General features: G+C 32.2%; 3 protein-coding genes across 4 annotated transcripts; 1 reads left to right on the plus strand and 2 right to left on the minus strand.

Annotated features, from left to right (window-relative positions):
• Window positions 1-953: 953 nt before the first annotated feature.
• LOC129886636 (protein-ribulosamine 3-kinase, chloroplastic) lies at window positions 954-6,342 on the minus strand. 2 transcript variants are annotated; one of them, XM_055961408.1, is made up of 9 exons: window positions 6,191-6,342; window positions 4,636-4,789; window positions 4,423-4,513; window positions 4,231-4,305; window positions 4,033-4,121; window positions 3,633-3,751; window positions 2,883-3,023; window positions 1,563-1,639; window positions 954-1,251 (listed from the first exon to the last, which is right to left on the minus strand). In XM_055961408.1, the coding sequence occupies exons 1-9, from the start codon at window positions 6,297-6,299 to the stop codon at window positions 1,105-1,107; spliced, it is 1,002 nt and encodes a 333-aa protein (XP_055817383.1). In that variant the 5' UTR covers window positions 6,300-6,342; the 3' UTR covers window positions 954-1,104. The 2 variants fall into 2 exon arrangements, with proteins under 2 accessions (XP_055817383.1, XP_055817384.1); XM_055961409.1 differs by lacking the exon at window positions 6,191-6,342 and adding an exon at window positions 4,907-5,083.
• Window positions 6,343-7,432: 1,090 nt separating this feature from the next.
• On the minus strand, window positions 7,433-10,458 carry LOC129886637 (RING-H2 finger protein ATL64-like). The gene is made up of 3 exons (XM_055961410.1): window positions 9,879-10,458; window positions 8,874-8,974; window positions 7,433-8,486 (listed from the first exon to the last, which is right to left on the minus strand). The coding sequence occupies exons 1-3, from the start codon at window positions 10,035-10,037 to the stop codon at window positions 8,135-8,137; spliced, it is 612 nt and encodes a 203-aa protein (XP_055817385.1). The 5' UTR covers window positions 10,038-10,458; the 3' UTR covers window positions 7,433-8,134.
• A 7,849-nt stretch (window positions 10,459-18,307) lies between these two features.
• Window positions 18,308-19,162, plus strand: LOC129884046 (ethylene-responsive transcription factor 3-like). Its single transcript, XM_055958422.1, has one exon. It carries the CDS (start codon window positions 18,308-18,310, stop codon window positions 19,160-19,162), a length of 855 nt encoding a protein of 284 aa, XP_055814397.1.
• The last annotated feature ends 5,422 nt before the right edge of the window (window positions 19,163-24,584 follow it).

The following is a 24,584-nucleotide window of genomic DNA, read 5'->3' on the forward strand; positions in this document are numbered from 1 at the left end:
AATTAGGTATTTAAGGAAAACATAAGATTAATCTAGTCAAATGCCTATTTCCATTTCAAGGAAAAAGTCAATACTTATTTTATACTTAACATTAACTACTAATTTCTCATATTTTTTTCAAGATTTTTAAAAAAACTGCTAATAATCGAAATATTATAATATGTTTTGTTTTCTGCGGTTCAGCATAGTTCCACAAGTGGGGTATGAGGAAGGTAAATATAAAGTATACGCAAACCTTACCGCTACCTTGATAGATAAAAATTGTTTTCGATGAACTTTCAACTCAAAAAAAAGCAAAAACACAACATTTATGAAGACATAAATAGTAACAATAACAAGATAGTAAGAAAATAGAGGTATAAGAGAAAACTAGTAATAATAGAAAACTAAGAATGAGAAATACAGAAATAGTAAGATAATAAAAATATCAAAAATAATTCTAAAACTACTATAAGGAGAGACAAAATGCAAAATTATTTATTACTGGGTAGACCTCGGTAAGCTAAAGATTTGTCATGTCCTAATCACATCTCCCCAATACTTAGGGATCATTAAGGTACGGCCCTTAGCCTATTCCTTTCTGCCTTTTGAATGAATCTAGAACCTCAATTAGCAAATTCAGGCATACATTTACCTCTCCATAAGTCCTCCAGCATCAAATAGAATACCTGGGGAAATTTGTATCGTCTGATTCATCCTAGGCTAATCATCTACCTTTTGAAGTTCCTTCTTTTCGGTTCTTGGTTACCCTAGTATATAAAGCAAATAACTATATCATGAATGAATAGAGTTGGCCTCCATTAACGTCCAGTTTATGACTCTTTTCTCAGTTTAATATATATATATATATATATATTCACTCGAAATAGATGAAAAATGTTATGTTCTGTCCAAGAAACTTTAGTCTCTTTACATTGTGAAACTTACATAGTGGCATTGTTAGGAGCATCAAATTGATTATACAAGCATGTATTATGAGTACCACAGTTGTAAACTCGTAACATATACAAACGGCTTATTCAAAATGGCCACAGTTAGAGAAAGACAAAAGCTTTACATGTACAAGAAAATGAAGTGAATGAGAAAGAAAAAAAGAACTAGTATCTAGACATTGAGCATCCGTAGATAGTCATCAATTATGGACATTGCAGAAGATCGGTAACCCGATCCAAACAAGTTATAGTGATTGAGGTAGTGATACAGCATGTATAAATCTCTCCTTTCTTCAAAACCAGGTTGTTCAGGCATCACCTGAACATAGAACATACACGGAAACGAAGAAGAGTAAATACCAAGAATATGAAGCAAATGTCAGACAAAGACCACCATCCAGCGGCAAGTTGACAGCCTGGTTAACAAGCCAATATGGGGGTGGATCAAAAAATTCAATGGGATGTTAATACTTAACTCGTTATTAGAGATTACCAGATATCTATTAAGGAACAACAGGGGAAAAGGATTTCTTTTTCTTTCTTTTCCCCCCTATAGAATGTCCTGGCAGATTAAATGCCGAAGACAAGTGAAACGAATGTAATTTCTGGAAATATAATTAATTGCAGCACCTCAAAGTAAGCCTTGTAAAATCCTTCTCCAAATCCAGCACACCATGACATTCCAAATTCTGCCTCATTATGTCCATCTACAGAAGACAGGATTCATAATATTAGTGCATCTGGAGTCATTAATTCGTATACCAAAAATCAAGCACCTGACAGGCAGAGCATAAATATTGCACTGAGATCGTTCAACTTACATATATTTCCTTATTCATCTAGACTGCAATGTGCCGATGATATTGATACTAAGAATAATGAGGAGAAAGGGATTCAAGTCATGTTACAATAGGCATTGACATGAATCACATAACCTAGGCTGTATATCTGGAAGTAAATCAAACCCAATGTCCAACTATAGTACTTCTAAACCCAATGTCCAATTATAAAAGAGGCTACTGGAGGATTACTCTACAAATTTGTATGAAGTTGGCCAAAATTCAAGAGGTAATGTCATTTTTAAGTGTCAACCTTCCGTTAAACAGTAATCCCAATTCCTAACTGAATATTTATGATTATAAGGGAAAATATCCAATAGAGGTAAGATCTATGTCGCTCAAACTCGTTAAAAATTCAGAAAAGTGTATGTCGGATTCTCCAAAAGTAGTGCAATTTCAAAGGATCTGACCCGGGTTGCGGCAACATTTTTAAAAGAGTCTGAGCAACATAGGGTAGGATGACACCATATGGAGACTTATCAACTTTATGTATTTGTGGACTTTGGCTAATGCATTTATAGACAAATTTAAGCAATGTGAGAAATTTCAAAGTTAAAAGTATTTCTCATATAGTTTATCATTTTTGCCATTTCACCATAAAAGTTTCAGAAATTGTCTTATATGGATTTGATCAAAATGCCGAGTTTGACCATTGAAAGTCAAACATCAGGCAATTGGGAAGGTTGGAGTATCTCATATTGGTCTTCCTCTGAAAAGTAGAAAAAGAAGCAAATATTTACTTTATTGGCATCCTATATTACAAATTTACAATATATGCTTACCTTATTGTCGTTTAATATTATAGGAGTAAATTCATCAGGATCCTAGTCATTTACATTAACTATCTGATCTTCCATCTCTTATGCTATATTAATCTTTATTGCTATAACCAGTTATGTTAATGGCTCAGATAAAAAAGGTTGTTACATGAAAAGGAGCTATGAGGAGTTTCCATAGTAATATAAACTGCAGTACTGCACCAAACATGCTTGCCTCAGATAATGCAATGTTCAGGTGCTCGAAAGAGATATAATTCATATCTGAAATATTCAATTACTAAGCAAAAACAATAATTGTTTATAACAATATTGAAACCGAACCTAGGACTTACAGTAACATGCAGGGTCAAGAATCACAGGTTCACCATTCTTGTCATATGTGATGTTCCCACTCCATAAATCTCCATGCAACAAACATGGCTCTATCACAACATTTTTGAATAAAGGTCCCAGGTTCCTTGCTAGCCTTTGCCCTATGAATAGATCAATTTGATAGAACAAAATAAATAAAACACGTCAAATATTATATAACCAAGTAAACATCCTTGAGCTGTTTAAAAATATTTACTTAATTAGACGTTTAATCTCAGGTTCCAAGCCTCAAATTTCACGAAAAAGGATTATTACAAAAATATGGGCTTTGACATATATTCAGTTTCTTAGAGTTTGATATTTGCCCATCATTCGATGTATGTCGATGTTGTCTCATTGCCCAATGAAAATACTAGGCTATAGAAGTTTAAATTAAACACTATCTATCTTAGAATGAGCACGGGAAGATAGGTATAATCATAAATCACTCAAAGTCAGATTAAAAGATAAGTGGGAGCATTGGTTTCTGCTGGAAAAGAAGAAAGCAAGCTACTTTGGCCGTTAGAATGAATTTAAGGAGCAACAATCCCTTCTCTGCTGCTACAGTAAGTTGGTTCAAATTGCAATTCTAAAAGAAGCCTCAAGCAACTTCAAATTCAGAATGGAGGAGGAGGATGAACACATTTCCACATTGCATTTATCAGGATCAAACCGTATAAATTCCATAAATGGAGTCAAAGTTTTTTTTCCCAATATAAAGGTGATTTAACCTCTCTCATAAATGGCTGGATCTCCATACTGTTCACGAGCAAACTTCAACTGGTATCCCAATCTGTGTTCCGCATAAAATTCAACCCAATCTGACATCCATGTGTTTATCTGTGGAGTACTACACATATGCACAAATATTCAGCCCTTGATATGTCCGACCTGTTTACGCCTTAATATATGGAGAGATACAAATGATGAGAAAACTCCAACTTCAACTACAAGACATTAAATTGAATTTCTCATTTCACTTTTTTTTTTTGCCTAAAGTAAAAAAGCTACACATGATCCTTCCATTTAAACAAAGAGTACAATTGTGCAGGTGTGCAATTCACCATATAGTGGATTTTGAGAAATGCATCCTCATAATGGAAGAATTTTGATATGATCCTGGCATGATACCTGCCAATAGTATTGTCAACGTGAAAGCCAAACCCCTTCTGAGATTTTGCCGCTTTATGCATTTCAGCAAGCTTCCTTCCTAATGCAGACTGAAAAGCAGAAAATGCCAAATATCTGAATGCTGTCACCAAATTAACAAAGAAAAGGATATGAAGGATACACTAATTATGGGAAAAAGAGACGAACAGTCAGTCTCACCTGATTGCCTCTAGATGCACCAAACTCAATAAATTCCATAATGATATATGAGCCGCCAATTGGCAGAGATCCAACCTACACAATGCATCAAGCAATAACCTCTAGGATACAATTACAAACTTTCTTTTCAGGAGGGAGAGGAGGAAAGCTTCTACAAAGTTTAGGACACGAGAAAAAAATTGTCAACCTTACTTTATATGGTTTTGGTACACGGATTGACCCTGTTTCGTACATAGCTTTTAAACCCAATGCCTCCCCCTCAAACATTGATGGTCCAATACTCCTGATAAGATTTTTAACATACCATATTAAGAAACTATCTACCCCTTTTGGTAATACCATACTAAAAGCAAGCATCTATCACATCTTTTTAATGTTTTGACAAGAGAAACATAATCAAAATACCTGTTTGTTTTAACAAAAAAGGAACCGGCATCAGTGTCATAACGAGTTGCCCGATTTATGCACCCACCACCAATTGGACTGATTCCTTTGATCTGTGTTGCCTTTCCTTCTGAAAGGATCCATTCACGAACTGGATCATCACTCATTGCAGCCACTGTGGAATTCAAAGGAGTGAATACACTTGATATGGGAAATGAATGTTTGTCAACGAATGGATATAGCACACAATTTGGATCAAAACCATAAAGGTTCAACGGATTGCATGACCAACCAGATGTACAGGGTGAAGACTTTTAAGGCGAAATTGCAATCACAATAACTTCTTTCACACTTCAAAATGAGTTCAACAAGTTGTAAAGTGCACCGGAAGCAAATACTTGTATGCAGCTACATTCAACCCCACAGTATCAGGATTGTAGGAATGCAAGTGACTGTAGTCTAGCACCTTAGAAATGAATTCCGGAGTTTCAGATTCTGATAAAAATTACCAAATGCTAGTACATGTGGCTGTGAAATGAACCAGAATAAAGTATTACTACCAATTCTCAGTTACCTAAATGAACAACCATTTAGAAGAAATGCTTACAGAAAAAACTCCATGTACAACGTTAAAAGTTGAAACAAAATCCTGAAAGGAACATGAAGCTACTGAATTGGCAGTTAGGCACTCTTATCTATTTTTTACACACCAAAACTGGGATTTTGATTAGTCAAGACTAAGGAATAATCTTTGCTACGACAACTTACAAAACTTACATTGTTCGAAACGGAGGAAAAGGAAGAAAGGGAATAGAGAGTGGAAGACGGAGAATGTGAAAGAGATTTAGTTTCTTTCCTTGTTTCCATAAGAAAGAAAGTGGTAACTCAAGCAATTTTTATACTTAGTTTTCATCATTCAACTAAAGCAATGGGTGCAGGAGAAATTACTTCCTTTTTGTTTCAACAATGGTAGTTTTCAGGTCAGTTTGCAGACACCTCGACTAGTTCACCGGGTAGGTGATACATCCCCCAGCATAGGTACCAGGTAACTCCGGAGAAAATTAAATTCTTCAACTTCAATGACTATGATTTCCTTTCTTTATTCAGTAAATATAACTTAGATCTCTCTATCGTAAAACCATTCATCAAAAATAGAGCCTTGGGAGCTTTCTTCTGCTAATCCCAACAATTGATAGAGCTAGACAGTGAGACAGAGATATAAGGAACAGAAATAATTATTGAATTCATCTAATTTTCTTGACGCGCCGTTACACCTTACAGAATAAACTCAATATGCCCCATAAACAACACCTCCAAGTTAACCCCAAACCCTTAAAACTTCAAATTAACAGGAGGAAAATAATTAAGTGGGCAATTCCATGATTAAAGTTGGACCAGAGAATGAGCTCTTTGAAACCATCTGGCATACTGAAAAGCTCCACATTACAGTAAAAGAAACAGATATACACAAAAAAGTTGAAATCTTTAAGCAGAATATCTTCATTACATAAACTAAATGAGCAAAATTGAGAAGAGCATGAAACTAATAAATGGTTCAATCTGTAAAGAGGCATACCAATTAGCGGTTTGTTCTTGTTGAAGTTGAAGGGGTGTATGAGAGAAGGCCAAGATATACACGGCATGGAGGAGGAAAACGAAATAGCCCCCAAGTGTGCTACAGCCATTTTTGCTGTCACTTTTTGGCTGGAGATATTTGCCCACTTTTATTTGGTTCTTATTTCTTCATCTTTTTTTACCTATCATTGTAAAATTTGAAGGAAAAAAGTTTTTGTTTTTAAAGTAAAAATAATATTTGAAAATTAATTGTGTTTGATCATAAATATAAATTGGAGTTATTTTTTTTTTACTATTTGTGAGTAATTTGGGGTTGAAACACTTTTTTAAAAAAAAATTTAAAAATTCTGATATGTTTTTCGGAGTTCAACTCCAGATACTGTATGATTGTATTGTTACTTCAAATACAAATATTTTTGTTTGCATTTTATAATTAATCCATAGTTATGTAACAATGAAAATGTTCATTTTATGTCGCAATTGGTGGAATTTCTCATGTTATTTCTATTTCCCATATTATGCATAAATCTATTTCATTTAATTATTTTGAAAGAGAATTAAAAACATGTCGTGATACAGCCAACAACGCCAATAAAAAATTCTTAATTCGTATCTGTGACGAAATCATTGGTGACATTACCATTGCGTTTTAATACTCCAATAGAGAGTTATGCGTATCTTTCTTTTTTTAATTGAATTTTTTAGTCGAAACTTTTTAAATAAAAATATGCAAGTTGTGAAGAAAGAATTAGTAAATGGTAAAATATGTGTTTCAAAGAGTCTGCGATAACCTGATTTTTGCCATCTTATAGTCCAATAAGTTACTAATAAATAGTAGTAATAATACTTTGATCCACTTTCCCGTTTAAATGAGGTTTGATTTGAAAAATTAGGCACACAATATCGTGGTAAAATAAATCAATACGACATGTATTTGCATAAAAAAAATCTCTGTTAACCATGGTAAGTTCATATAGTTTGGTATAAACGTCCAGTGCGAGTAAATTTTTATCCAAAATTGTTGGATCTTCATTAGATGTAGAAACAAATATCCTTTCACACAATAGTAGGTTTAGTTAGCTATTGTTCAATTATGGTGTATAGAAGAGAAGTATAAAATGTAAAGGGATGGTTTAGCCAGAAGCTATGAAAAAAGATGCTAAGTAGAAGAATTACCAAAGATAAAGAAAATATATACACTTAACACTATCAAAAAAAATAAAAAATCATATAGCATGGAATTGTGAGATCCAAAGAATACAAACTCCATTGAGAAAACACAGTAGCATCTAGCAAAATTCAGTCTTTATAGGCATTTGATCTTCTAGACCAATTTATAAAATAAATAAATAAAAAAACCTTCTAGACCAGCTGCTTAAAGAAAGCTAGAAAGCCATATATTTTATGGTTTCATCACATATTGGATATTGCACATCAGAAACCAGAATTGCAGTGAGGTAAAAACTTATAAACATACCTCGACTGTCAATTACTGAAAGAGGTATATGGAAGCTCATATTCTTACAGAGTACATGACCCTCAAATGAACCAATTCTAGAGCATTTTAATAAGACTTTAATTCGTCGTAATGTCTATGATGAAAAACGGAGACTCTAAACGCCTTCTTTACGGTGATATAACAGAGGATTTGACATTGCACAACATGATATAAGATGCACTGTGTTTTGATAGGATAACCAGTGTACCACAAACTTGGTCCAAAATCTCCGAATTGTTAAAAGGGTGCAATTAGAACTTCTAACTGCTTATATGCAACATTCAATTACAGAAGTTTCTGTGTCCTTCCTCTGTGTCTTCAGATTCTCCTTGTTCAGATCAATCAGTCCCATTTGTCAGTCTCCAATAAGATATGTCTGATGCAAGGAAACATCTGAATGCAAACAGAAGGCATAATTTCTTATGGTACCTCTGTGGTTGCCTTTCATCATGACCTTGTTTCTGCTTCCCGAGAGACCTCAGATTCAAGGTTGATTGAAACAGAAACAGCTTCGTTGCTGTTACTTACAGTACCTTGTGACTGTTCAGCAGTACGTAGCAGCCACTGCCTTGAATGCTCCAATGATATCTCAGAACTGTCAGAGTTTTGATCCCTGCCAAGCATTGCAGGGCGCCTTTGCTTATTTTCAATAGATCCCTGTACGGAAAGGCGGCAAACTGGACAGGTAGACTGTTTTCTTAGCCATATATCAATGCATGAAAGATGGAAACTATGGCCACATTTGGGCATAATTCTCAGAACTTCATTCTCCTGGTACTCAGATAAGCATATACTGCACCTGAAATTCAAAATGCATGACCTCATCAATGGACAAGCCTATCACACTTAGGCATACCAATCAGAAAAAAACTATATTTAGTTTTAAAGAAAAGACCAGGCTGGAAGACGAGGAAATAGCAGCCTGGACGGTACAATTGGATTTATTATAACCTCAATGAAGAATCAGACCTATGGTTTCACTCAATCTCCTGTTTGAAAGTTCAACATAGACAAGAGGGAACCCTTCTTTGATCCTTATACGGTTATACCTATTTCTGCTAGCTTAGACAAATAGTACATCAGAACATCCATCACATTTATCACTCGAAATGCATAAGATGATAGTTAATTGCCAAATGTTGCACATAGCACATAGCTCAAACAAATTGTATGGTGCTGCACTTACTGTGTATCTTCTTCCGAGGAGGTGAAAGCCTCACTGTGAAATTTCATGGTAGGAATTGCAGCAACCACAACTGAGTCAAGCCCGTTAATTCGATGCTCTGGCTGCCAGAATAGGTTTACATTAGTGAATCTGTCGGGAATTTGTAGGAATAACAACTTAAATCACAATTCATACACTTAACAGCTTAGAAGAGATATATCATAAATTCCAGTGAAACAATTTATGGAAAGAACAAATGCCAGTAGGAAAAAGTTATTCACAGACCAGCACCCGCTAAATACCATCTTGAAACTAATAGCCTGTTAGTCCGAACCTCTAAAATCAGCTTATTTTGAAAAGTGCTTTTTCTAAAACTGTTTTTCAAAAAAGTACTTTTGTGCATTAATTATTGTTTGGCAAGTTTTTCCCTAAAAACTACTTTGTTGAGCTTCGACTAAAACAACTTCTGCTACTCCCTAGAAGCACTTATTGTCTCCCCAAAGCTTGGCCAAACAGACTATAAATGTTCATGATATTTAAGCACAAGCAACGACTTAATTTGGAATGCAGCCAAAGATAACAACTAATTCTGAAAACAAAAGCATGCAATCTTGACAAGCACTCATACAAAGTACAAACTCTCCACATTGACTAATCAGTCTTGATTTTTGGTGATTTCTGTCTTTTCTGCAGCTCCATTGATACTTCAGATAGGGTAGTCAGTGATATTATAATCTCATTTTTCCACCTTTTGTTTACATGATCACAAAAATCTTATTTTACTGGTAAATCTCTGTCAAAACCAGCAAATCAAACAAGAACTAAGTTTAAGCCATCAAATCCTAAATCATTCTTCACAAAACAAAAATACAATAAACAGATGGACTAGTACTGAACAGTTGTAGCTCTTAACACAAAGCAAAATGATTATCTGCAAAAATCAGAAAAATCTTCTCGAATGAATCAACAACTGTGACAAACATTGATTAGAAACTAAAAAAAAGAAGTAATTTAAGCAAAGCTTACCTGTTCAAGATCAATCCCTGATTCAATTTCGAACATTTGCCTTGATTGCCTCCTGCTTATCCTCCCACAAATTAGTCTAGTACACACAAACACAATAAAAGTTGCACTCATCCCAAAACCAATTATTGTGGTTATCAGATTCATGCCAGACCCAAACATCCCAACCCCACTTTGCTTTTTCCTCTTCAACAACAATAAATTTTCAATTCAATAATGAGGGGAGAAGCAAAATGAAGAACATATGGTCAAAGAAAGAGCCAAAATGAAAAGAAAATAAGATTATATTTTTACAAAGACTAATTATTAGTATAGATCCACCTGAATAAAACAAAGAAAAAGCAATAGAGATGGACTTAACAACTAACGAAAGGAGTACAAATACCAACACCCCAGAATGAGGTTCACCTTAAAAATTCAAGATTTATTTTTCAAAGAAAAAAAATAATATATATATATATATATGCATATATAATTTTCTTTGGAAAAAAATCCCATCTAACATTGAATCCTAATCTCTTTGGGTGGACTCTAAGTTAAAAGAATTAAGACCAAGAATAGGGCCATAAATGGATAGTGTGGATGAGAAAAGATGTAGACCCTTTCTTTTCCTTTGGCTTTGTTTCCTTGGACTTACATCTCACTGGGGTCCACTCCAGTTATCCCACCCCCTCACCCCTCACCCTGGTTTGTTGATATTCAATAATAGCATATAGAGGGGTTGCTCGATAATAAACAATTTTCACTTTCAACTCGAAGATCATAAGTTTGACTTATCAAGAGAGAGTAAAAAGAGTGAAAGTTCTTAGGAGGGTATAAGAAAAAAATAGTATATCAGATCAATATGATTGTGGAGCAGGGACTCGTCTGTTCTTAACTAGAGATCTCAGTTTAAATCCTGAGCATGAAGAAAAATTTATTGGAAGCGCTAACTCCCAAAATGGCTTATGTAATGTATGTGATCTTGAATTTAGTTGGGACTTTAATACGGACCCCAAACGTCATTTGAGAAACAAAATAATAAATAATAGTACATAAGAGAACTAAGGAGATTTTGAGAACTATGGTGGCCTAAAAGGGTATAAACTTTTAAAATGAAATGATGGAATTGAAAGTTCTAAATTACTGTATGAAAGGAAAGTGGATTCTTAAAGATTCCTTAGTGAAAGAATGACAAAGATTCTGAATTGTCTAGATGATTTGTTCTCTGCTTTATTTTTAGTCTTTTTTGCTTAAATAGCTCTGCTAAGTGTGTTACTAATTTGGGATAATGCTTTCCCTTTTTTATGTCACTCTTGTACCATTGACTTTATTTAGACAAATATAGTGGGAAATTTCTCCACTTATGTTCACTCTTTCTGAAAATGTTATTGTGGGCCAGATTTCAATAATGAGACTCACACCTGAATTGGGTTGGGCTCATAAGAAGATGAATGAATGTTCATTCATTTATGAATTCATTATTGTAAATTTTACCTAAATCTCATAATGGAAAAATCTAATTACTATACATTCCTCATCGTATCAAAATTATTCGATTTCTCCTTTTTTTTCAATTTTGCTGATACATTAGTTATGTATCTAATACATCAACTTTAGGTGTAGAATAGTTAATGCAGATCATCTATTTATGAATAATATCTTAATATAAGGTATGATTGGTTCTTTAAATCAATTACCGATCTAATTAATGAGATTAATTGGTTAAAAAAAGCAACGGTTGTGTACATGAAGATTCAAGCCAAAAAACAGAGCATCAATTCAAACCAAAGTCGATTTCAATTTTTTTTTCAGTTTTGCTGATACATAAGTTATGTATCTGATACATCAACTTTAGCTGTAGAATAGTTAATGCATATCAACTATTTATGGATAGTAGATTGAGATAAGGTATGATTGGTTCTTTAAATGAATTACTGATCTAATTAATGAGATTAATTGGTTAAAAAAAGCAAAAGTTATGTACATGAAGATTCAAGCCAAAAAATAGAGCATCGTCTCCAATGGAAAAAGCAGAGCATCAATTCAAACAAAAGTCGATTTCGACTTTTTTTTCAGTTTTGTTGATACATAAGTTATGTATCTGATACATCAACTTTAGCTGTAGAATAGTTAATGCACATCAGCTATTTATGGATAGTAGATTGAGATAAGGTATGATTGGCTCTTTAAATCAATTACTGATCTAATTAATGAGATTAATTAATTAAAAAAGGCAACAGTTCTGATACATCAGTTATGTAGTTGATACATAAGTTCTGATATATATATGTGAATTTTATTTTCTGCGGGTTTTGATACATCAGTTATGTATAAACTGTGCTAATTAAATATTGATACATCAATTCTGATACATCAGATCTGTAGTTGATACATCAGTTGTGATACATATGTGTGAAGTTTATTTTCTACAGTTTTTTGATACATCAGTTAGGTATAACATGTGCTAATTAAATACTGATACATAATTTTTGTAGTTGATACATACGTTCTGATACATATATGTGAAATTTATTTCCTGCGGGTTGTTGATTCATCAGTTAGATATAACATGTGTTAATTAAATACTGATACATCAGCTCTACAGTTGATACATAAGTTCTGATACATATATTTAAAGTTTATTTCCTGTAGGTTGTTGATTAATCAATTAGGTATAACATGTTCTAATTATATACTGATACATCAGTATAGATACATTAGTTGTGTAGTTGATACATAAGTACTTATACATATATGTGAAGCTTGATTCCTGCAATTTGTTGCTTCATCATTTAGGTATATCCTGTGATAATTATATATTGATACATCGGTTCTGATATATCAGATCTGTATTTGATAAATGAGTTCTGATACATATATGTGAAGCTTGATTCCTGCAATTTGTTGCTTCATCATTTAGGTATATCCTGTGATAATTATATATTGATACATCGGTTCTGATATATCAGATCTGTATTTGATAAATGAGTTTTGATACATATATGTGAAGTTTATTTTCAGATTGAATGAGGATGAAGTGAGATTCCAGATAAGGAAAAACCTAAATATACCTTAGTTAGAACCTTGAAATTGAGTAACAGATGTACTCAGAAATTCAAAATCTCAAAAACAGATGAAGAGGAGCGAATTTAGGCGAGGATTTAGGGAGGAAGAGTGATGTATCAGAGAGAGTTAAAGGAAAAAGAGGGATTTTGGATATTTTTTGGTATAATAGGGAATACAAGTAAATATGGTATTACAATATGTGTAAAAGGGTAATTTTTCCTCCATTATTTGCCATTTTTCTATAAGTTATTGCATCAATAGTCTTTATTTCAAGTGGTTTTTAATTTTTGTCCTTCTTACTACTCATTTAATGAAAAACTATAGGTTAAAATATTTTTAACTGTGCGATCTAATTTCGCTCGGCGTGAATTTAGCATTTTTGCCTCATCCGACATAAATTTTATAGGAATTAAGATATTCAATATAAATTGTGTTGTATCTTATTCGCTCGACATATATTTAGAGACCATTTTTCTTATTCGTCATAAGTCTATAAGAATTAAATTATGCATCTTGTGGCATAACTTATGAATTCTAAAATTAAACTTTTATCTCGTTCAGCATAAGTTCCGTGGAAAGTATTATGTCCAAAATAGGGGCAATGACCCACTTTTCAACTACCTTGGCTGCTGAAATAATTTAGTTTCATCAATGGACTTCAACAATCAGACATAATGATCTTATTATCATTTATAGCAATAAATATTTTTTTTCAGTGAACACTTATAATACATTTATAATACAATTTTAATACATATTGCAGAGAGCTATTTATAAAACATATATAATACAAGTTTTATAGATGGATAATACATTTATCACATATTTTAATAGATTTATAATACATTATGTTAGTTTCTTACTACACAAACATAATATATATTTTAAAACACTTATAATACATTTATATTGTATGCATAATTCACTTTTAATACAAGTGTAGATTTATCATAGTATTGCTATATATTGCTATAAATGGTAATAAATAAAAAAAATTGCTAAAATCGGTAATTAATTTTTAAAAAGCACTCAATCAAGTAATTTTTCCTTTCTATATGGAGTAACAAATATTAGATTATGAACCTCATAATCTTAAAATTAGTGAATTCCTTGTTAAAAACTTTAAATATTGAACTCATCAAATTTAAAGCTTGAATTCATCTATGATACAACTTATATATAAACTAGTTGCCACATTACCTAAGGACAATTTCGACATTTTGTTATTCCCTCCGTCCTAGTATAGATCTGTTCATGAGATAGTTTATGTTAAATGAAAATGGATATAAATGTGCACAGGTAATTAACTTTTTGTATACTTTTTAGTCCCCTAATAACACAACTTTGTCATTTGCATATTTAGGTATCGTTTGGCCCCAAATAATTTTTGGGAAAAACTTAAAAAAAACTTGAGAACTAGTGTTTGGCCATATAATTTGTTATTACTTGGCAAATACCCCAAGTTCTCAAGTTCTAGGGGAAGTTTAAAAAACTTAAAAATTACCCCAAACTTTTATATGTTATAAAAACACCCATCATTTCTTGTCAGGAAGAGATTGTTCGTAGAATATGAGAATATTTTATAAAAGAATAGTTTGTTATTACCTCCTCTGGAAAAGAATAGTTTGAGTGACAAGGTTCGAAAAAAATAACAATTTATTTTTAATTCGATTAATGTATTGCTCTTGCCCATATTGTTATTTTTTTTTTGTTGATTGTTATCAATTATGTTAAAATTTATTTTTTTAACGGAACATATTCATTATAAAATGATAACACAAGCTTATGGGTATTTTTAATAATTTTTAGAACTTGCAGGTACAAAACAATATTTTTTGAAATAGTCAAATATTCTTGGAAAAATTTATGAGCAATCGCATAATGAAACTTCACCAAAACTTCAACTAAAAAATACTTGTCAAGAATATTTGGGAACTTGAGCTCAAACGCTAGCTGAGAAGAAAGTTCAAGGTGGATGATTGCATCAGTTAAATCATACTCTTCAACGTATACAATATATTGGTCAAGGTTGTAAATTTTAAATCGAATTAATTACTTTTCACTAATTTTATCTCTTTTTCAATGGAATATTTAATTTGTTGCAGTTAGCTACATAATGGAGAAGCTGACCAACATTCAACTAGGTGAGATTGATCCTTTAATTTATCCTAAGGATTGTGCTTCTACTTTTGGTGATAATTCACCATATACAAAATTATTAGCAAAAACATAATATCATAATAATTTTGAACGCTCTCACAAGATAGTGACAAGTACTTAAACTACTCGATCGTGTTACCATGCATGGAAAAGTCAGCTCGTAAACTAATTTCATTTTGTTACTAGGTTCCAAACCTTCTCCTGAACTATGGAATCTGATACCTTCACTAATGGATACAATATATTGCTCAAGCTTATAATTTTCAAATATAATAATTAGCTACCTGTATTTTCACTAATTTCTCTTATAGCTGACGGATTATTTGTCGTTAATACAATCATTCTACCAAGATTCTTTTTTTCTCTTGGTTCTATTAGTTTTCTTAGTCTCCGCTTTAATTTATTTATCTTATTTTCTTATTTAGTTTGTTTTTAACTCCTTAGTTTTAACTTTTTACATGACGTGTTTAAAAATATAAGATTACAAGGCATTTTGGTACGTTCCATATATCTTTGTTTAAGACCACAAACTTCAAAAATCTTTTTATATTTTTTAAAAAGATTGTGTCAAATCAAAATCAGACAAACAAATTAAAATGAAAGGAGTATTTAGTTTTGGTTTGGCTAGAGTCAGCAGTAGAGCATGAATTGTTTACCCAAATTTATTTTTACTTTGATCACAAAAGTGGAATTTTCTGTTTAGTTTATTCTCCCACGGCACAACCTGTATCCATATTATACATGAAGCCACGAAATTGAAGGTATTATTGTTGGTATGTAACGTTTGGTAGTGTAGCAGTTTAACCTTGAACTATCAATTTTACCTTCCATATAAAGTTTTTATAAGAGCCCAATTACGAGAGATGCTCATAAAGTACACCTATATGTTTAACTGCCTGAATTAATATTAATTCTGCAACATTATTTGGTAGTAATTAAACTAGAATTATATTGCCTTCTTCCTAAGAGACTCTTCTGCTAGCTTATTAGGTAAAAAAAAAAAAGGACAATAATGCAGACGGATGATTGATAATTGATAAGTTCAATATTTGCCTTTTCATCCAACTGCAGGCAGCTAAGTGGTGGTCTCCACATATGTGGCATAAAATATATTCATTTTGTGGTGGAATTGCCAACAAAAGCAAGTTGATTTTAAGCTTTGGTTATGGCAAACTTTATGCACTAGATCCCAAATACAATGATTGAGGAACTCATGATGTTAGATGATAGAGACATTATAGGCTGTAAGTGAATTTTAAATGTTGCTAAGTACCTAGCTAGAAGATATACATACAAGTTGACTCCATTCAAATGTTCTCTCAGAACGGCTAATTAAATCTTATTCTAAGCTTGTGATATTATCAAAGTGCATTGTATGTGCTACCAAACAATGATTTACAGACATTTTCTTACATTTACTATGTTCAACTAAAATGATATTACATTTGTCTCAATTTATGTGATGTTTTTTTTTTTTTTAATTAGTCAATTCCCAAAAGAATGACACATTTGTATATTTAGTAATAATTTAAATATAAACTTTTCATTTCACCTTTAATAAGATCATGATTTCTATAATTTATTTTAGATCATAAATTTCAAAATAATATTCTTTTATTCATAAATTCCGTATCTAGTCAAACACCTTAAATTAACGTGGAACACTCTTGAACCTCCACCACTTAGATGGATGGCCTCAAATCTCGATAGTCCTCTTCTACAATCATATTACTACTTAACTCATAACCCAAATTTGTAATACTTAATTAATACATGAAGGAATAGGAATTCTGATGAAGGAAAAAAAAAAGGACAAAGAAAAAGACAGAAAGATGAGGATCCCTTCACTAATCAATATAATTGGTGATACCCAACCCAACGTTCCAAAAACGTTTTCTCAATTCCAAATCCCTCCACTAAATTGTCTTCTCTTATGTTCGAAAAAAATATTTTTATTTTTATCAAAGACAAAGTCAGGATTTGAATTTTATGGATTAAAAATTATAGGATAGCTATATCATTTGTTAGTAACTGAATCTCAAGTTTAATTTTTGCACATATATAATGAATTTCTTAAAACAAATACAAGATTTAAACTAAAATTAAGGAATTTGACCGAACTGATAGGTAACTTTCTACCTCCCCACACAATATTTACTCAGAAATTACATTCCAAAATGACCCACTTAAAAGCCAATGACTGCCTTTAATTAATTAGTTTGTCTTCTATTTATATGTGGAGATAGAAAAATTCAACCTCACTAATATTTTCCATTTTCCCAATGCTATAAATTCAAACAAGATCAGGTGTTAGTTACTAATTAAAGAGACACTATAGAAAGAAGACAACAGAAAGGTAAGAGTTATAAGTACTGTGTGTAATTATAATATTTCAGTTCAAATGAGAAGCAAGTTGCATCATTACCATTTCCATTATTCCCCTAGTTTGCCCTACATCCTTGCCTCTCAAGGTGAATTAAATAATTAATCCAATTATATTGCACGTCAAGTTGGTTTTTATACTAATCAATGCGCCCTTGTTTCTACATGGATGCTTAATGTATTAATTTATGAGTTTAATATGCTGCTAAGAGTCTTTAATAGCTACGTCTTTGCATGTCAAGCCAAGACACTTATTCATTCTGCTAAGTATAATACATGTATAATGCAAAAGATTGATCACTAAAACTAATAGCAAAACAACAAACGAATAATTGAGAGATGGGGAATATGCTTTAGCCTTCGGGCCCTCTTTTAAAAATTAAATATCAATGATATGTTTGATTACCTCGACTATTTTGGTGCTTGCTACTTAATTAATTACTACCAATACAAGTATAGGGTAATTTTACCTGTCAAAACTTGAGGCAAATGAAAATATCACCCAATTCTTTTTATCTTTGTTGAAATTTAAACTTTGATCTTGTTTCACACTTATTAACCGTTAGATCACCCCAGAGAAGAATAGGGAGTGCAAGAGGGTTTATCCAAACCTCCTTAATTGTCAAAATTATTTTATGTTATATATAGTACATATTTAATCCTCTTAATATATTTGTAATACAGTAAAAATCATAATTCTATCCTTATCCATGCCTGTTCGGCCTCAATAGTTGTTTAAAGCACCCTTATTTATAGTGCAAGATTGGCAACACTACTCCTTATATAGTACAATTCTTTCTTCTCTTTGTCAACTATAGTACTATTTTGTAACTTTCTCCATAATGGCTACAGGTTCAGAAAACACGAAATCATCATCAACACAGCCAAACAAATCATCAATAACAAGAAAGTTTGTAGGTGTAAGACAAAGACCCTCAGGAAGATGGGTTGCTGAGATAAAGGACTCGTCTCAACGTGTGAGATTATGGCTAGGAACATACGATACTCCTGAAGAAGCTGCTCATGCCTACGACGAAGCTGCCCGAGCCCTACGTGGTGAAAATGCACGAACCAATTTCGCTCCAAATAATACCAATTCAGTTATTGATCAATCGAATAATATATTGCATAGTAGCAAACATGGTCTTAGTTTTTCTTCGCTAAAAGCGAAATTAAGTAAGAATTTACAAAGCATCATGGCTAGGAATTCGGAAAATAAGTCGTCTAAGAGTACTAGAGTGAGTGACCATTTCACATTTGCTAGAATTTTCCACTTCAAGAACAATTATGATCATCACCAATACCAAAATCATTGTCCTCATGTGGACATGAATAAAGTTGTGCAACCAAGTATTAGAGTACTTCCACATGACCTAACTGACAACGATAACAATAACAACAACAATAATAATAATGATTCGTCTTGGGAAAATTCATCAAGTGTATCTGATTGTAGTAGTGAATGGGGTGCTTTTAGGCAACTTGGGCTGGAGTCTGATAATTATGGATCAGATGGAAGTGAGTATTTTGTTGGATCAGATCCATTAATGGCAGGGTGGGTTAGTAGTCCAGATATTATGAGTAGCAGTAGTACTGAAGGATCAAGAACCAAAAGGTTTAAGGTTTCTTCTTCTGTTATGGTTCCTCCTACTTTTAGTGAATCTCCCTTACATGCTGGGAATTATGTACCATTTTAATTAGTTTATTGTACTTCTTTTCTTCAAAATTTCATGTGTCTTAAGATTAATGCAAAGTTGCATCTCCTACGCTTCCTTTCCTAAGGGTATATAAGAAGCCAAAAAAAAAGGTGTAGTTTTTATTATTGTTTTTGTGTGAAATAGTCCTTGAAAACTTGTACATTAATGAAGGAAGAAATTCGATCCAATGAATAAGATTATCAAAGAAAGGACTTGGGATCGCTCTATATTTTCTCTGTGAGATGATCATCAATTTTCATCACACTTTAACTGATAAGTCAAGACTCAAGAATTCGTTGCTTATGCAATATTTATGCTAAAAGAAAATCCATTTAACCTCAAGTCTGGCATGTAATCTTTACAAACAATAATATGTCCACAAAGCATTAGTTTTTCGTATATACCCTTCAAATTCATCTTGATTAATTGTTTTTACTTAATGGATGTTATGTTGCTCCTTTAATTTTCTCTAAAAAATTGAAATCATGGTATATTTTTATAATTTGAATATATATATTTAGCCTCATCATTTTAAACAATATAAAGAAGCATTGACTTGTAATTGGGCATTCACTAAGATCACTAATGCCTTTTTTTTTTATATAGAAGGAACACATTCTCAGTTGGCGGACAGTTAGTTTTTTTTTATAAGCGATATTCATATTGAAGTTCGATTAATCTAAATTTGCATTGGAATTTTATTTTTTTTTTTGGTTTTCTATCTGGTGTCCAATACCCATTTTGGGGCCCACCTAATCTGAATTCGAAGAGTAAGAGCTTCCTACCAAAGACAACTCAATATCTAGAGGACAAACTCGAAACATCTGATTAAAGATAAAAGAGTATTTACTACTCCACTATAACTTTTAGTAATAACGCACAGTTCTATTTTTTTACCATAACGAAATTGTGGTTTGCACTTGAACACTAATTAACACTACAATAAATAAAGAATTTTGCAGACAATAATGAATTTGGATATATATATATATATATAACCATCACTCTATAAATATATCGTTAAAGGTTTTAGCGACTTTAGATGCAATGACATTAACTCAAATGTCGCTAAATTTTTGTATGGCAATAAATATTATTGCTAAAAAAATCTATTGCCACTAAGTGTTTATTTTATTCTAGGTAAATCGATTTTGATGTTGACATATTTGCAAATGGAATGGCCTTTATTACATTTTTAAACTAGTAGAGATTAAAATAAACAAGTACTATTAATTATGAGATATATAAAGCAATCAATGCTTAAGTGCAGGCCCTTAATTCTTATATACTATTAATTAAGGAAAACGAAGTAGAAAGAAGATTTAAAAATATTGTCTTTTGGCTCTTTTCATGAACGTTGGAAGGTTGGATAGTGATCTATACGACTTTTTAAGAGCATTTAGCTTGTCAGAATTGCATCAGTGATCAGTCTTGATCAATTCAGTGTTTAAGCTTCTTCTAATTAAACACAATGCACTGTTCAAGATCGATCAAGAAAATTTATCTATATATGTTGGAGAAATTATAAGATTACAAATTACAATTAAAAAATAAAATGAAGAAATTAACTTCACTTCTTGGCTGAGGCGCGGATATCTCGCTCTCTTTAAGGAGATTCAAGCCCACTGCAGTAAATCGTTTCACTGGTCCAGCAGTAGTCCTCTTGACTTGTCCCCTCCAGGATACAACAGCCTTATCACAAAAATGTAACTCAACAAACTCTGGACAAGAGTTGAGTTTAATGCTCTACACAAAGAACACCTCCCTTCAACTAATAAGAACTCTCTTTTTTATATAAACTTAACTCTCTCAATTTTTCTTCTCTTATTCTCCCTTCAAAACAAAGAAGACCTCTCTATTTATAGGAGAGAAAATCATAAAAAGATGAAAAAATAATAGAATGCCATCATTATCATCATTTAGTGTACCATTATGATTTAGTGCACCATTATGATTTAGTGCACCACTTATTAGTGATAATTAAATTAAAAATACATAATAATATGATTTAGTGCACCACTTATTAGTGATAATTAAATTAAAAATACATAATGGAATGATTTAGTCTTGCACTAAATAAAGATGATAATGAAAGACATTTTTATGCACTAAAGAAAGAATAATAAAGATGACATTAAATGTCATCAATGGACAATTGCTAAAATTGCAATTTAATAAAATGTTAAAATGTTCACATACTAACAATCCCCCACTCATTTTAATATTGTATAAGAGAGTTTATCAGCTGAAGGAAGATTACTATACATAATGAAGGTGTGCTCTGCATTGAACCTCCACTTAGTGAAACAATAACTTTTACTCCAGAGTCGTAGTGGTCTCAGACTTGAACTATGACTGCTTAAGGGACATAAAATATTACTGCTCACACATAGTAATCAAGGTATTGTCACGAGCTTTATAAGCCAGCACATTACGGCCTTGTGCTATCCCGGTTTTATGAGTGCTTTTGAGAATAAGCCTAATTCTCATAGGAAGCGGCCTACTTCCATACTCACATAGGTGAAATCTATCAAGAGTGCTCCTGTAAATTTAACACTCCACCCATACGGGCTACAGATTTTCATTAAGAGTTTTTTTAAACTCAACCTCCTCAATTCACTACAGGAAACAATGCACTCACATCATAGGGAGGGAATAAAAATAGTGCATTTTTTTCACAACAAGTCATCATATGATTCGTTTTTCCCATTGAACCTGGTTATAGGATCTCTAGTCTCCAAGTTGGGTTTCCTCATATATGACTCATGTATTTATAGGCTTCAATCCCATCCCCCTCGATGTGCTCCAGACCTTTTCTCTTGTTAAGGCCTTAGTAAGAGGATCTGCAAGATTTTCACAAGATTTGACATAATCAACATTAATGGTACCACTTGTCAAATATGATCTTACATTACTGTGTTTCCTCCTTATAGGTCTGGATTTACCGTTGTAATAACGATTTTGAACTCTACCAATTGCTGCAGTGCTATCACAATGAATTAAAATTGGAGGAATTGGTTTTTCAAAATAAGGTATTTGAAATAATAAATCTCTTAACCAATTCGCTTCCTCACTAGCTGAAGCTAAAGCAATTAGTTCAGCCTCCATGGTAGAGTTAGCAATTATAGTTTGTTTTTTTGATTTCCAACAAACAGCACCACCACCCAATGTAAAAATGTAACCAGTGGTAGAACAGGAATCACCTGCTAAAGTGTTCCAATCTGCATCAGAAAAGCCTTCAAGTACAGCAGGATATTTTTTATAGAACAAACCACAAGTTTTTGTTCCAATTAAATATCTCATAACTCTTGTTATAGCATGCCAATGTTCATTACCTGGCTTGCTAGTAAACCTGCTAAGTACTCCTACTGCATATGCAATATCAGGCCTAGTGCAATCAGTCACATATCTCAAACTTCCAATTACGCTAGCATATTCCTTTTGATTTATCACATCAATTTCACTTTGAACAAGAAACAAGTGTACACTTGAATCAAAAGGAGTTAAAACATGCTTGCAATCAAGAAAGTTATATTTTTTTAAAATTTTCTCAACATAATGTGACTGGTCAAGGAAAATTCCATCACATGTTCTAGTAATTTTTATTCCTAGAATAAAATTTGCCTCACCAAGATCTTTCATATCAAAATGGCTTCTAAGAATGTTCTTAGTACCATCAATAACATTCATATTCGAGCCAAAGATCAATAAATCATCAACATATAGGCAAATAATAACATGTGTATTATTCCAAGACTTATGATATATGCACTTATCACACTCATTTGTTTTAAAATCATTTTCAATCATGCAGGAATCAAATTTTTCATGCCATTGCTTTGGTGCATGTTTCAAGCCATATAGGGATTTAGTAAGTTTACATACTTTGCTTTCTTGGCCTGCTTCAACAAAACCTTCAGGTTGTTCCATATAAATTTCTTCATTAAGTTCTCCATTTAAAAAAGCAGTTTTTACATCCATTTGATGAATATGCAAATCAAAAATTGCAGCCATAGCAATTAAAAGTCTAATGGATGTAATTCTTGTAACCGGAGAAAAAGTATCAAAAAACTCTAGGCCTTCTAGTTGCTTAAATCCTTTAGCAACTAGTCTAGCCTTATATTTATCGATTGATCCATCTGGTTTTAACTTTTTTCGTAAGACCCATTTGCAACCAATTGTTTTACAACCTGGTGGTAAATCAACTAACTTCCAAGTTTTATTAGAAATTAGTGATTCCATTTCATCATTTACAGCCTCTTTCCAAAAAATAGAATCATACGAAGATAAAGCTTCTTGTAAAGTGAAAGGGTCATCTCCAACATTAAAAACATAAAAATCAGGCCCAAAATCTTTTTCTACTCTAGCTCTTTTACTTCTTCTTAACTCAAAATCATCAATTTCTTTATTTTTTAAAATGGAAGAAGAAGAACTAGGTAGTGATAAAATATTTTGTTCAATTCTTTGACCCCCACTATTTTTAGAATCAAAAGGAAATTTATTTTCATGAAAAATAGCATCACCTGATTCTATTACAATATTATCTTCAAGATTAAAAAATCTATAGGCTGTACTATTTGAAGCATAACCAAGAAAAGCACAAGTAGTAACTTTCTTACCCAATTTTGTAACTTTGGGATCCATTAGCCTCACAAAGGCTAGACAACCCCAAACTCTTAGATATCCCAAATTTGGCTTATGACCTTTCCACAACTCAAAAGGTGTTAGTTTAGTCTTTTTATGAGGCACTCGATTTAACACATAACACGCAGTCAAAATAGCTTCACCCCAAAAATTCAAAGGTGCATTTGACTCAATAAGCATGGCATTAGTCAATTCAACCAAAGTTCTATTTTTCCTTTCCGCTACACCATTAGATGAAGGTGAATAAGGAGGAGTAGTTTCATGAATTATTCCCAATGATCTAACAAAAGAATTAAACTCATTTGACTCATATTCACGGCCTCTATCACTTCTAATTCTTTTTATTTTCTTTCCAAACTGATTTTCAACCTCATGGAGAAAAAATTTAAAATTTTCAAAAGCATCACTTTTATTTTTCATTAAGTAAACATATGTAAACTTAGAAAAATCATCAATGAAAGTGATAAAATATCTATTTCCTCCACGAGTTAAAATTCCTCCAAGTTCACAAATATCAGTGTGAACTAATTCTAATAAATCAGTTTTTCTTTCAACTTTAAAATGAGGCCTTTTAGTGATTTTTGCTTTACTACAAGCTTCACACTTTTCAAAATTCTTTTTAATCACTGGGATTAATCCTAAATTACTCATGATTCCAACATAACGATCATTAATATGACACAAACGAGCATGCCAAAAATTAGTAGAAGAAAGCATGTAAACAGAAGTAGAAATTTTATTCATTTCAACATTCAGTTTAAACATCCCATCACAAGCA

This window comes from Solanum dulcamara, chromosome 4 (genome assembly GCF_947179165.1).
Source record: "Solanum dulcamara chromosome 4, daSolDulc1.2, whole genome shotgun sequence".
Classification (NCBI taxonomy): Eukaryota; Viridiplantae; Streptophyta; class Magnoliopsida; order Solanales; family Solanaceae; genus Solanum; species Solanum dulcamara.